Genomic DNA, 15650 nt, shown 5'->3' on the forward strand with positions numbered 1-15650 from the left:
TATACATGTAACAGTGCTACATACGGCGAAAGCCATGTCCTGTGCCACAAGTACATATGACACAGGGTCTCAGTCATCCATACACATGTATCCCACTCATTCAGACATCCCTGCAGACCATGCACTAAACCACAGTATTGAGCCCCATGGACATTAGGTTTAAAGTCATTGAAGCTGGGCGATGGGGTGTCTGGTAACAGTGTGCTAGTTACTTGGCCGTCAGAAGCTAATGACGACTATCACTGATCAGAAGTAGCTCTCATTATAGAAAAGGTTGGAGACCCCTGTCCTAGACAGTTAATGTCTATGCGCCTATTGTGAAAATCTGCTTACCTCTTTATTTTTATGAATTTTTAAGGTTGATTAGATTGAGCACCTTGAAGACATCATCATCATTTGAAATGAAAAGTTAAAGAAAACCAAAGAGAACGCTACAAGAAGGTATAAACACTGTAAGCACCATAAACGTAAAAAATGAACGTCAACATTTCAAATCCTTTATTTTCGTTCTTATCCGTTTAACAGCTTAAAAACAAAAATATATATATATAAATTACATCACGCACAAAAAAGATACAAAGAAAAAAAAAGGAAATCATACACAATTATCCCGCATTACCCTATAAAAGTGAGGCAGCACACATACTCTCATAACTCTCACCCCACACACACCACAAACTGCTTCGGTGCATAGGGGGTACAGCTTGAAATTGCTTCATAGACGCTACGTACAAAGGCTGTAACGGTAACAGATGTGCTACACCTCACTGCAGCCGACAACAGAAAACATTTTTTTAAATCTTTTTGGTAGGTTTGGTTCATTTTTTTAAATTAATTATTTTTTTTAGTTTTGCATTCCTCTGGCTACAAAGCAATAAATACAACATTTGCACAAACATTTTATGTACACGCCTGTTAGCAGTTCAGTGGAAAATAAAATGCACCAGAAAAGGCAAAAAAGACATCTTGTCCTTGATTTGTCTGCGTCAGAGTGAGGACTGAGGACAGGCTTCAAATACTGCGAAGAAAGTAAATCCTTTGAAGATCAGTAAACTCTGTTTTTTGAGTTAGACATTTGTAGGTACATTCGACTACAGGACTTTAATTAAAGTAACCATGGTACATTCACGGGTTTTAAGGTGCAGCAGAGGGGAAGGTAAGAGAGTAAGAGATATTCTATGGTACAGACAGATAGCACTTGTCAAAAGCACTCATGAGCATATCCAGTACTTTGGCCAATGGAGGTGGGCTGCAAAGTGGAAACTGTCTATATCCCCCCCCCCCACGATTCTACTGCGGCACTGTGAAGCAGAATGCTTACCATCGCGCCTATTATCCAGGTTGGTGTACATGGGGAGTTTCAGTCAATGTGATTGGTTAGGGGTTAGCCAATGACACTGGCCAAGACATCCCATGACAGGAAGGAAGAGATACATTGGGGCCCAGGAAACTGCAGCTATCAGAAATCGGAAAAAGCGTAAAGAAGATGCTCCTGTTGTTCTGCCTTCGAAGGCAGGTTGGGCCTATTTCGTTGACCTCTATTTGTGAATTCTTTGAGTAAATGGGTATAGTCAGGTGGCAAAGTAGACTGTACGAACCCCACAACATTTGGTCTACTTGCTATGGCTTGAAGATGCAGCAACCGTGCAGCCCTAAGACCACTCCATGACTCTGACTGACCGTACAGGACAACTACTGCAACCTCTAGAATAACAGAGGACTCTAGTGGGTTTCCAAATCTGGCAATCACCTTTGGGTTACAGCAGTCTTCAAGGAAGACTGTTCCACAGTCAGGGACCCCAGTTCATATAGTGCTGACCCACCCTCAATACACCCCAGAGGAGAAAGAATCTCTGACAAGCCATGTAGAAGTCTCTTCTATACTACCACATCACTATCCCTACATCTTGCAAATACTTTTTTGGGGGTGAACGGGAGATTCTCACGAAATGCACTTTTTGAAATGTTAACCACTTAGTCTTTACGCCAAGTAATATCTGTAAGAAAGATATGGGGGTATTTCAGAAAAAGCATATTGCTGCTGCTACCCCAACTGTAAACTATTTCTGTGCATGTCAGTGAACATGTAAATGTGCAGGGGACTAGGGGAGTTGAATGTACAAACGTGACGTGGGCGTATTAGACATTATGTGTGGCGTTTTATAAAATAGCCTTGTTTTTTAAAACTGCAACTTGAAAAATAAATTACTTATTCCTGTAAACAATCTGTCGTGAATGCCAATGGCCATGCCCTTTCACATGCCCTAACCAAACTGTGTGTAGGTGTTTAAATAATGTTTAATTATTATTATGGAACTTAGTGGTGCTAATTTCATCAATCTCGGAAAGAAGAGGCCTGCCATGCCAGGAGTCACTCTGTCGCCTACAGTCCATCGGCCCTGTTACTAGCTCACTTTACTATAAGAGAATAGTGCACTTCCTATCCTCTAGCAAAACTACCAGTCCATCACTGGGAGGATCTGGGAAGTTTGGGAACCTGCTATTTATTTATTATCTTAAGGCCACACTACTAGCACGTGGTGCATAATAAACTCTGTTATATAAAGGATGTGGATTGCTTTAAATCACTTTATTTGCTGGTAATATAAACCTGTCAGTAATGCTCTTTTGACCTTTATAATTATTAAAAAAAAGGGGAAGAGTTGGAGCCCTGAGTGGCTGGATCTTAACACCTGTGTAATAAATGCCCTGTGGCTAAGATGCAGGCACTCCGTCCACCATGGGGACACTTTTTCACGGGCCTTTTCCGTAGGTGTCACGTGAGGCTATGGTGGCTTTGCAGGTCTATAACTCTAAAGCCCATCCGTGTCAGAGAACCATGCACGATAAGTCATCTAAGAGCTCCTCCAGGTGCCAGGTGCCGCCATGCAGAAAGTACTGCCTGCTTTCAACTTAGGCAAACACAAATAAAGACTGGTAACTTACGGGAAAGTTATTTACATGTAACCCCATTTCACTAACATTGGTATCTTTCAAAGATTCTCAGGATTGGGGTTTCCAGCCGTTCACTCCCGGGAATCTGCGCAAGAGCCGATAATCGAGACGGACAGGTTACAAAAGTAAGCATAATCAGGTCTAGGGAGTAATCTGTTCCTTTCAACGGAAGCTGATGTGGGACAGATATTGCAGGACGCCACCCCGAATACTGCATGAATTGTCCCAATAACCAAGGAGGCAGTGGTACCATTTTATGAAACACTCTTCAAATGAAGGCAATAACATGTGCCTGCTTAGGGCACCACCAGAGGGTATACAGGTATGAATAACCCCTACAAGCAGCAAATGGTTTCTATGTGCTTTGTGGACTCAAAAGAGGCTGGGATGAAGTGATGGAAAAGTGCCATGTGACACAATGAAGCAAACAACATTGTACCACTCCAGTAATTGAAGAACCTCTGGACTTGATGCTCTCATCTTTAAGATAAATGAGTGACAGCTAAGTTCTTTCAATCTCCCAACCCACTGCAGCTCAAAAGGAGGCAGATGTTCTGCAGCGCAAGGACCATGTTATGAAGCTTGTTCCGTCTGGACATCTTAACCAAGGCTCACCACCTGTGCTTCTCTAGGCACTACCTCTTTCAGCCAGGGAGTGCTTTGGAGCTTGGATGTACTAGGTTTTCATCCATTCATAGAGCTTCATTTCTGTCACCCGGAAACTACCCATCTGATTATCTTTCGCCTCAGCTCAACATCAAGTGATGCTCTGAAAAACGGAGATGAACCACCAATGGTTTCACCGAGCTTTACAGTAATTTGCACCAGAAAACATCAGCAATGTGTCTTTAGGAAAGCATTTGAACGAGGCGAGCCAGGTAGAAAGAACAGCTTTTACAAGTAACCTAGTAGCGAAACCAGATAAAAGTCTCCAAGCTCCAAAACTCATCAGCTACTGCTGTACACGTGAGCACCATCGCACTCACAGCACCACAACAACTGGGATCCGTTGGTGCCACGTTACAGTATTTGTGGAGGGTGAAAGCCACCACAACTACTGAAAGGCTCAGCCTGTGGAATCCTTGTTGGATCGCCACTGAAGCTTTGATAGGGGTCAGATTATCCGAGAAGTCGCCCTCCGGCAGCATGTAACCAAGAGTCGACCAGTTTTCATTCTGCTCTAAGAACATAAGAAGTGAAATGTACATGTCCATTCTAGGCATTTTCCTAACAGAAGACCATTACTTAATTTGAAAATGTTGTGTGACCTACCCTAAATGAGCTTGGACTAAAAGAGCAAATGGCCAGAACAGCGGCTGATTGGTTTAACAGCGGGTTCAGGGGAATAAAGAGTGAGTTCTCACTTTTGGGAGTCTGAAAGGAGAATAATGGTTGTGTCTCACTTAGTAACAAGCAAATGATTTTTTTTGTAATTGTCTTGTTCAAAATCCTATTGAATTCAGTGTTTTCTGGCAAGATGTATATCTGTATATATGTGTGTGCTTATATACACACACACCTCATTACATGTTTTCCTCAAGCAATAATTTACAAAACAAATCAATATTTCCCACCACTCTTGGGGGGGGGGGGGGGGTCTCAAGACACATAGACCAGCTATATGCCAGGAGTAGCCCTCTTCCACACAGGGAGGTTCCTAGGACTGGGGAAATGGCCACTGTGGTCACTGTCAGGTCTACTTGCTGGTCTATGTGTAGAGTGTACTTTGTGTTCTGATGTCCCAAACATGAAACTACAAAATTGTCTTTATGAAGGCAGATGGGACTGGAGTACGTAAGTGCATAGCTGCGTACGAGGCATGCAATTTAAAGCTCTGTGTGCCCCTCTCTTTGAATGAAGGTGGCCTGAGCTCTGCTTTTAAGCAACCAAACCTCTAATCCTGACTCTGACCTTCTGGAAAAAATTGGGAGGCAGAGGATTCCTCCAAAGAGGATGGGAGATGGGACAGGATAATGCAGAAAGCAACATAACCAATCCACTCATCACGTGGCTGCCTTCGAAGGATCCCTCCAACTACCCCCCTCCCAAAAGTCTGACATGAATCTGATCAACATAAGCACACAACCTGTAGTGACGACTACTGAGTCTGTGGGTCTGGAGGTGATTTACACCTACAGCAATGGCGAGGAAGTGGTAGCAGCCCCAAAGGCACGCACACCACAATGGCCACCAATGCATTAGTTCCCTATAGTCAATGGCAATCGATGGGCATCTGTAGAAACAATGAGTTCCGAAGCCGGTTTATAGATTTCGACCTCGTGAAATCTAGAAGTGATGACGGATGATGGCACAGACGAAAGAACACGACAAAGCTGAGATCGTCACAAGTAACGATAGGTCCAAAGTCCTGGCTCTTATTGCAAACACCGAGGGCAGAGCAGTCTTTGCTGGAGCAAGATTGCTTTTTGCCACCTCTAAGCATTGACACAACTCTGATCAAGTCATCAAAGGAACAAAATACAAGAAAGAATGGAAGTCAGATGTGTCACGCATCCGCACGGTATAGTTGGCATTGCCGTTTACATACAACCAAGACTCAAACATTAACACCATTCTGCCCGTGGCCATATACTAGCTACGTGGTCTCCTGGAAGAAAACTGAGGGGATCACAGCTGCACGGAACAAACATTTAAAAGAAAACACTTTTAAAAAAAGAAGATTAAAAATGAATTTGCGGTCTGAACTGCATATATTCTTCAACTGTTCATGCTCTAGCTTTGGAGAAACCGAGCGTGACACTCTCTGTCCTAAAAAGAACATTGAAGGAAAAGTCAACCTTCTCAGACTGCAGATGGCAAAGCTGGTCTTGAGCTGAAAAAGGGGCGGATCCACCCCAGCCCGAAACTTCAAGACTCCTGGGTAAGGGGTACAGTACAGGGAAATATACAACATACACACAGATCTGTACACTAGTAGTGCAATAAAAATAACCAGCAAACTGGGGGAGAGGGCGTAAAAGAACAGCATCTTTAACAATAACATTCCCAAGACGCTCGCCAACTTTTCAAGTCTCCACCATGAGTAAAGTGCTCCTGTAATTCACGAACAGTGTTTGTGTGTGCAGTATGTGTGTGTGTGTGTGTGTGTTTAAAGTAATCTCAAGAACAAAAGAAACTTCAACTTCGAACAATGTCTGAAGGCAATCTTTTCCGATCATCTTTTTCCCTAAAATCCGCACAGTTTTAGGGGCTGGGTGCAATGAGAAACGAAGACGGTGGGCCCTTTGGTTGACAAGTCGATGCGGCTTTGGTTTCCTTCCTGCATCAGTGGTCAGGCACCCAACAGATGTTGCCGGGCACAGTGGCCCTTCTGTGGCCGCTCCTGGATCTCAGAATGAACCATCTTAGGAGGCCACACTCCGGCTGGAAGGTTGTCCGAGAGGGATCGTCTCATTTTCCCAATATGCTCTACAAAAGATGACTGGTTGTTGTATTTCTTAGCTCACCCAGATGCAACAGGACCACAAAAGTTTAACTTCATTCCAAAAGAAAGTGCTCCAAGGCAACGTTAGATAACTTAGTGTATCACACAAAGCAGTCGGAGACAAGGATAAAGTTGAAAATTATTGCCTCTGAAATGCCACATTCAAAAGCAATGGTCACTGCTGCCCACGGACCACACCCCTCAAATGCTGAAAGCGCTTCAAGTGTCTCGTACGGCATTATTCCGTCAATGAACCTCCTGGAATGGACTGAACATTTGCATTTCCTGTTCATGACCTTCCCATATGTGCCCCTTTGCCCCAAAAACATCAAGGTTGTGTTTGGGAATTTCAACTAGAAGTAAGGAAAGTCTGCTGCAAAGATACTCACAGTGCATTTGGAAAGGGCAGGGACGATGGGGCAACTACCACACAACCAGACAAAATGGAGGGTGACTAGACTGCTACCTTGGTGACCAGTGATTACCTATTTATCATTTGGCAGTTTAACCGTGGAAGAGGTTTAGTTTTGGAAATGTACCTTCAGCTGGAAAAAATGAAGCTCCCATAACCTTTCTGAGCCTTCATCCTTGGGGCGGGCCCGTCAGCCTCAAGCAGCAGTGATCACTCAGGCCTTGTAGCGTTGGGGCGAGATGTCTCCTTGCTTTCAGCAACAGTAAATAATCAAATAAATAATTTCAGTTCTCAAGTAGTTGAAGTAATTGCGCTATTGTCGCTCAAGGAGTAGGCTCTCGGGCGTGCTCCAATACCCTCTCCCTGGGAGGGGAAAGATGAGATCTGGAAGCCACATTCTGTAGAAGCAACACTAATGTAGTGCACAAAGCTTCACGTCATTGGATATAGTTGGCCCGACCACCCCAGGACGATGAAAGAAAAAACAGCAATTCAGCGAATGAGTGAAACGTCTTGAGACTTGCAGTGGGCTAGGGGCTGCGTTAGCCAGCGTGCACGTCGTATCTCGAGAGCCACTTCCACCATGAAGAGGCCTGCCTCCTGATGGGGCTGGCTCGTGTCCCTTCACGCACTTCATGTTCCGAGCAGCCCACATCCGCCTCATGCAGAAATGCCTGACTGGAGAGCTGAGAGTCTTCTTTCAATAGTCATTTTACCTGTGAAGAGAAGACACCTTTTAAGACCACAGTGAACAGCTGCCTCTTGTCAGTCTTAACATGACCACTAGCCATTACTTACAGCTTCATAACAATCTAAGTTACCAGTTGCATCCTGTTATATGGTGCTTCGAACAAGACTTCCATTTTTCACATCTTCATAGAAGTTAACTGAAATACAATTTCCCTTTCAGATCTGTCCAACTTAATATTTATGTACATCAACTTGTTTCTCATAATATTGTTATACCGTTTAAAATTCTACAAGAATGTTATGATTTACCTTCCTCTTGCCTATCCCAATATTCCCAACTATTACATGTACTCCAAGTATTTTGATCAAATATAAATTTCCGACCCAATGTCATTCCATTTCCCCCCTGACTTCTTTGTATAATATTTCTCCTGACTCTAACTTGAAAGCGTCCCTTATATATAAACTCCTCTCTCCTCCTAACTCTGAAAGACCAAAAACATTGATTGAGTTAGCTAGGAAATTAGATCGCTCGGTAACTCTTTCAATTAAAGGATGGGACAAACTATGGCACAAAGTTTTCACCACCTCTAAAGCTGCTAATATCACACAATCGCTGTTTTTCCTTTATAACCGAGCACCTCGAACACTTGTATTTATACATAAAACATATACATAAAATTCTTACTCTCCTCTTTGCTGGTCAGGTCTATCTTCTAACTGCACTTTACTCCATTTATTGAACCACTGTCCTACTGTTTTTTAAATTTTGGAAATCCGTATGGTTTAAATGTTCTAAGATTTTTTGTATTCCATTATCTGTTCAAAATGTATTTCTTGGATCCATGTCTGCTGATCTTCATGATACTACGTTGAAGTTGAAATTACTTGATCTCTTCATTGCCCTTGCATTTAAAGTTATTCTTACTTGTTGGAAAGACAACTCAAAAATATGTATGCTAACCTGGTGGAACTTTATCTGTGATGAACATAGAATTTCTACTGTTTCAACTTCTTCAATAGCTCAAAAAATCAAATCTGACCTACTTTGGTAACCTTTTACTACCTTTTGTATCTACACACTCATCCTTACACTAATAACTAATTATCGTTCTTCTTTCCTTCTCTCGGTTTCCTTTTCCCTCCTTATTCCTCCAATTTCTTTTCCCTTCTTTCCGTCTTCTTTCTTTATTATATTTCAAAATTATACAAATAACTAATAATTAATGGGTACCTAGTTGTTCTTTTTTAATTCTCTGCATAAGGTTGTTTTTACTCGTTATATTTCTCTTTCCAACACATTACATTTTTTCCTTATGATATTTGTAACAAATGGTACTGTTTTATTTATTTAATACAAATAAAAAAAAAAGATTTGTCCAACTGTTTGTTCTCTCTAATTCCAAGCTTTAAATTTTAGTTTTAATGTAGTCACGCTTCATTTAAACCCTGTGTTTATGCATAAGGTATGCTGTTAAATACATCCCCCTGCTTCCATGGATGCCCGCCGTTGTTTAACTCTACTCCCACTTTCTTATTTTGCAAGCCAAGTAACTTTAAATTCTTCGACATGCTAAAATGTAACTTTTACCTCAACAAATTCTGAAACTTTGCAAACAGTGTGCGCAAATAGACGACAGTTCAAAGACTGATGCACTGATTTACGCGTGTTGTTGTGGGCTACTGTGTCTTTTTTGATATTTTGTCTTTTGTGTGGTGCCTTTTTAAATTGAAGGCAATTCAGGCTATGCAAACAAATGTCTTCCTATTTAAAAGTTTGTTTTTGTTATTTTTACGATTCTCTTGACTTGTACGTCGTTACCATGTTGACTGACAAACAATAGTTTGGTCGCTTGTTTGTTTTTGCCTGGATTTCAAGTTAAGTTTACAGCAATTCTGTTTTGTACAAAGGAAAGGCACAGACGAGCCGGGTAACCAGTGTCTGAGAGATAGAGGGTGTTGGTAAAGAGCAGAATAAGGATTGACAAAAGGAGTGGAGTGAGTGAAGGAACACAAGCAGTAGTAGCAGTAGTAGAAGGAGTGCTCTGAGGTTTTGTTAACTCACACTATTCAATGCACGTTTGGGAACCTATGCATGCTCAAACAAGTGTCAAAACTTTTGGTAAAGATAATCAAAAATAAATATGCATGTTAAAGAATGCAACCAAAAAAATATGCATGACATAGAATGCTACTTTATATTCATAAACATGAATGCAGATGCAGTGGTGGCTGTAGCAGGATAGTAAAAAACAGAAGCAAACCAAACAAATCTAAATCAGGGCCTCAGTATGTCACCCGCTACCACCAAACAGGAAGTGGTCACCATTTTTAGACAGGAAGTGGGCGTCTGCTTACATTTACGGATGTTGTCAATGTCCCCTTGCTCAGTCATGAAGTGTAGGAGGCCATCCATCAGCAGGAGCGCCTTGTGGTAGCGCTGGGCAGAGTCCTCCCGGTGGTGGAACATCTCGTCCAGAGCTGCGGATTGTACCTGTTGAGGGCACTGCACATTAACACAGGAAAGACACATTCCCAGCACAGCTGATCTAGCAGGCACTTTCTTTGTCCACTGTAAAACAAACATGACTTCCCTGGACGTCAGCTGTACCTACTGTGTTCTGTTGCATTATTCATCTGGGGAGGACCTCTGGGGCATTCCAAACTCTTCTCCTCGGCGACCACAGCCAATTTTGTAATTTACAGTTGTAAGAAAGCTCGAATTTCTAAAAATATATAGATCATCTACCTGCCTGTTTAGTTCATATCTAAGCTGTGTACTTAACTTGACAAACTTAACTTAACTTGACAAATTGACAGATGGCATTCTCCGCAGACTGACAAAAACAAAATGATCTGGACCACAAGATGCCTCCTGTAAGGGGCTTTGTGGGCTCACCTCACCAGGCAGACTGCCTTTAACACTAACATCACTTCCTTGGACAACCTGCTGAAGGAACGCTTTGGTTCAACATGTTTTGATACAGGAGGGAACTTGAGGACTGTCTCAGGTAAACGAGGGATGCCCGTCAGATCGAGTCCTGAGAATCGCCAACTCTTCTGCCAGGGCAGATGAAGGGACATTTCTGTGCACCTCAATCAGTTATAAAAAACAGAGGCTGCTGGAACTGAAGCTGGCTCTAGTTATCGGAGGAGAGAGTCTGGCACTAGTTATCGATGTAGGACAGAGACTGGCTCTAGTTATTGGGAGGAGAGAGCCTGCCTCTAGCTATCGATGGAGGAGAGAGTCTGGCTATAGTTATCTGGAGGGGAGAGTCTGGCTCTAGTTACTTGGTGGAGAGAGCCTGGCTCTAGTTATCTGTGGGAGAGAATCTGGCACTAGTTATCTGGAGGACAGAGTCTGGATGTAGTTATCTGGAGGCGTAGCTTAACTATGTTACAGTTTCTGCTTTTGCAAAAGATTTCAGGATACTGCCATTCTTCAAAGATATTTTCTAGCACTAGGTCGTCCATAACCCACTTGAGATCTTCCTGCAGAATCCGACTAGTGCCTCCCATGGGTGTGCTGGACTTCTAGGAGTTGAGTCCAATTATCGTCAACCCTCTGGAAATCAGCCTTTGCCAAAGTGTCTGGGCTTTCCTTGAGAGCGTGCAGCCTGGTTCCGTCTGGTTTGCTGAGATGGTAACTGGCTGTAGTATCGTTCGCGTTGGTCAGGATCCTGTTCATTATCCTTGAGAGAGCTCTGCAGCTGGCCCTGAGCACCAGCATGCGTGTCCTGATGGGCACCTTACACTAGAAGAGATGTGTGTCCTGATGGGCCCCTTACACTAGAAGAGATGGGCATTCAGATGGGCACCTTACACTAGAACAGATGCGCGTCCAGATGCGCACCTTACACTAAAAGAGATGCGCGTCCTGATGGGCACCTTACACTGGAAGAGATACGCGTCCAGATGGGCACCTTACACTGGAAGACATGCGCATCCAGATGGACACCTTACACTAGAAGAGATGCGTGTCCAGATGGGCACCTTACACTAGAAGAGATGCATGTCCTGATGGGCACCTTACACTAGACGAGATGCGTGTCCTGATGGGCACCTTACACTGGAAGAGATGGGCATCCAGATGGGCACCTTACACTAGAACAGATGCACGTCCAGATGGGCACCTTACACTAGAAGATATGCATGACCTGATGGGCACCTTACACTAGACGAGATGCATGTCCTGATGGGCACCTTACACTAGACGAGATGCATGTCCAGATGGGCACCTTACACTGGAAGAGATGGGCATCCAGATGGGCACCTTACACTAGAACAGATGCACATCCAGATGGGCACCTTACACTAGAAGAGATGCATGTCCTGATGGGCACCTTACACTGGAAGAGATACACGTCCAGATGGGCACCTTACACTAGGAGAGATGCGCGTCCAGATGGGCACCTTACTCTAGAACAGATACGCGTCCAGATGGGCACCTTACACTAGAACAGATACGCATCTAGATGGGCACCTTACACTGGAAGAGATGCGCGTCCATATGGGCACCTTACACTAGAAGAGATGGGCATTCAGATGGGTACCTTACACTAGAACAGATGCGCGTCCAGATGGGCACCTTACACTAAAAGAGATGCGCGTCCTGATGGGCACCTTACACTGGAAGAGATACGCGTCCAGATGGGCACCTTACACTGGAAGAGATGCGCGTCCAGATGGGCACCTTACACTAGGAGAGATGCGCATCCAGATGGGCACCTTACACTAGGAGAGATGCGCATCCAGATGGGCACCTTACACTAGAAGAGATGGGCATTCAGATGGGTACCTTACACTAGAACAGATGCGCGTCCAGATGGGCACCTTACACTAAAAGAGATGCGCGTCCAGATGGGCACCTTACACTAGAAGAGATGGGCATTCAGATGGGTACCTTACACTAGAACAGATGCGCGTCCAGATGGGCACCTTACACTAAAAGAGATGCGCGTCCAGATGGGCACCTTACACTAGGAGAGATACGCGTCCAGATGGGCACCTTACACTGGAAGAGATGCGCGTCCAGATGGGCACCTTACACTGGAAGAGATGCGCGTCCAGATGGGCACCTTACACTAGGAGAGATGCGCGTCCAGATGGGCACCTTACTCTAGAAGAGTTACATTTGTCCCAACAGCTTGAGATGGCACCTTCTGAGTGAACGGTATTCCGTGTAAGAGGTGGGCAGATTTCACACCCTGAAGAGCCTGCAATGCATCCAGAAAAGGGCAGAGATAGTCCTCCCAGCCTTCCTCACTTTGGTTCCATCAATCCTCCAAACACTGTTGGGAGAGGCCTCATGTTTAGCCCGACAATTTGGAATGTAGTGATACAAGATGTCACTGAGCCTGAAGAGAGAAGATTTGCCTCGCTGTAGGATTCTGATGGCAAGACATTTTTGAGGTAATTATAACACTTTCTCCTCAGAGGAAACAGTTTTCACATATTCGTACTGATAGTGGCTTTTATGCAATTCAGAATTTGTGTTGGGGTGGAAGTTGATTGAAAGTTTACTTAAAGAGTCGAATAGGCAAGGAAAGAGATACTAATTTGAAACTCCTGCAGCACCAATTGTGGCCAGCTTCTTTTGATAAGCCAGTGGTAAAACAATAGATCAGCAGGATGCTTTCCGCACCAGAAACTTTCAAAGTTTCTGTGGAAGTAGGCATTGTGAAGGTCGACGACAGACATCAAATTTTCCACCCTCATGACACTGGTAATCTGATGATGCCTGGCCATCATATGAAATGTCTCCTATTTTATCCCTTTGTTTGCTTTCTTCAGGTCTTTGATCACCTGTAAACTATTTTTGGGGCCTGTCTTTCACATGAGAAAATATCATAAGGCGATGCCTTTTCATTTTTTTGAGCGGTGGTCTATGGTTGTGAACTGACCGCGTGTGGCGAGCTGATGTTATTGCTATGAGAAAGACTATTTTCAGACCAACAAAATGGAGAGGGAAGCAGAACATTGGCTCAAATAGGATGCACATTAAGTATGTGAGAACCAAATTAAGGTTCCACCGTGGCATTACAAAAGGTTTTGGCAGAAACATGCAAAGTAACCTTTTCAGAAAATGCAACAAGTGATTTAAATAATGATGGTTGGTCTGATAAACATAAAAAGGCAGATAAATGACCTTTAACAGCAGCAAATATGGCCTGAAGTTGTTCTAACTGCTGACAGGGACACCAAGCTACTAACGTCTCCCAACGTCTGGCATAATGTTTTTGGGGAATGAATGTCTGGCTGCTAAGATGACGCCAACTACATTGGGACGATGTTCGAAAGCAGTCAACTGTCACCACTCATTCTCCGCTCATGGAGGTGTAAGCTGTGAAGACCAGGTTGTAAGACTGGCCTGCTGCTGCGATAGAAGGTCCTCCTGCAGCCGCAGCCTGATCGGGGGACAGATGCACATGGCCAGAGGTTGCAAGTACTCTGCTGGGGTAATCCAGAGCCACTAAGATGACTTGAGCTGGTCATTCCTGATCTTCTTCAGAACTTTGGGCATGAGAAGTAGAGGCGGGAAGGCATACACAAATCATGAGCCCCACTTGAGGTAGAAAGAATCTCTTGAGGGAGGGTCACTTTCCGCAAAAGCATGGACACTGCACATTCTCAGCAGATGCAAACAGATCCAGTTAGGATTCTTCCAATTGCTAGAGGATGCCCTGCGACTCAATCAGAGTGTAATTGCCATTCATGATCTGCGAGGCAACGCTGGATGAGTTCTTCCACCCTAGCGTTCAGAGATCCTGCCAGGTGGCTGGCTACTAGGGAAATGCCCTGGCAGTTCTGCCCGTTGCAGAGCCTCCTCACACAGGACCCAGAACCCCGCTCCACCCTGTTTGTTGTAATACCACATGGCAGTGGTGTTATCCATGAGAACCTGAATCAGCTTCTCCTTGATGGATGGGAGGGGAGGAATTTAGTACTAAGCGAATCGCTCACAACCCCAAAAAGACTGATTTTTAAGCAGGTCTCAGAAGGAGACAGGAGCACTCAGATCTGCACCTCTCCCAGATGGCCTCCTCAACCCAGCAACAATGCATCCGTCAATGCCATCGACTCTGGGTGGGGTAGGGAGAATGTCTACCACAGGCCCAATAGCTGTTGAGCAGCCACCACTTCAAAGCTTTCTTCTTCAAAAACTGGATGGAAACCAACAGGTGGGGTGAGCCCACAGCCTTCAGATCCCACTGCAGAGCCTACATATGCCATGTGGTGTGTTCCAGAAGCAGGATGCAGTAGACAAGAAGACCAAGACGCCTCACTGCAGCTCTCACCGACACCTAGATTTGAAATTGATTGTTTGGAATCATAGCACACATGTCCTGGACTTGTTGAGCCAGTGGAAAGCCTCAAAGGAACACTGAATCCAGAACAGCTCCAATGACAGAGGAAAGGAGTTGGTGTGGTTTCATCACATTGATCGAGAAGATCGAGAAGATGTGAGGAGGTTCACCATTGTCGGGAGGGTTCTATGACTAACTGCGGGGAGCCCACCTTCAGCAGCCATTCACTGAGCTATGAGAAGACTGGTATTCACAATCTCCGGAGATGTGCTGCGACCACCAGCATCACTTTCTTGAACACCTAACAGACGCTGGTGAGGATGAAGGGGAGCACCGAAAACTGAAAATGCTGCTGGCCTGCCTTGAACAGCAGGTAATGCCTGTGAGACTGCAGGATGGGGATGTGGAAATAGGCATCCTGCAAATCATCCAGTGACGCCAGCTGCCTGGATCCAAGGCAAATAGAGCTTGGGCCAGCATGAGCATCTTCTGTATAATAAATGGAAGGTTGTGGACAAGACCTCGTAGACCATGTCCCTTAATGCACGCGAATAGGCAAGACTGGCTGAAGCAAACATCCACTTTACGAACGCCTTCATTCACTATGGTTCATTATCAGGAGGCACAGTAGGGAATGAATTCAGGCTGAACCTACTTTTCGACTGTAGGTTTTCAGATGTAGGATGCTGGAGGAGGAAAGATAGGTCTGCAGGAGCAGGTGTATTGTCTGGAAACATGCCTCTTGACTGGTGGGTTAAAAGCTGGGAATGACTAGAGGGCCTATTAGTGTGTCCATAAGAGCCTCATTGAAAGGGAGGAGTGGTTTTGTACAAGTCTGCCC

General features: G+C 44.4%; 1 protein-coding gene across 2 annotated transcripts in view; it reads right to left on the reverse strand.

Moving 5' to 3' along the window:
• Positions 1 to 483: 483 nt before the first annotated feature.
• ULK1 (unc-51 like autophagy activating kinase 1) overlaps positions 484 to 15650 on the reverse strand; it is a 235814-nt gene continuing 220647 nt past the window's right edge. For both annotated transcript variants that reach the window (XM_078667977.1, XM_078667978.1), the window contains 2 exons: positions 9861 to 9996; positions 484 to 7528 (listed from right to left, as the gene is read on the reverse strand). In XM_078667977.1, coding sequence (XP_078524103.1) covers positions 7473 to 7528; positions 9861 to 9996 — 192 coding nt within the window. In that variant the 3' untranslated portion in view covers positions 484 to 7472. The remainder of the gene's footprint in view (positions 7529 to 9860; positions 9997 to 15650) is intronic.

Source organism: Lissotriton helveticus, chromosome 11 (genome assembly GCF_964261635.1).
Source record: "Lissotriton helveticus chromosome 11, aLisHel1.1, whole genome shotgun sequence".
Lineage (NCBI taxonomy): Eukaryota > Metazoa > Chordata > Amphibia > Caudata > Salamandridae > Lissotriton > Lissotriton helveticus.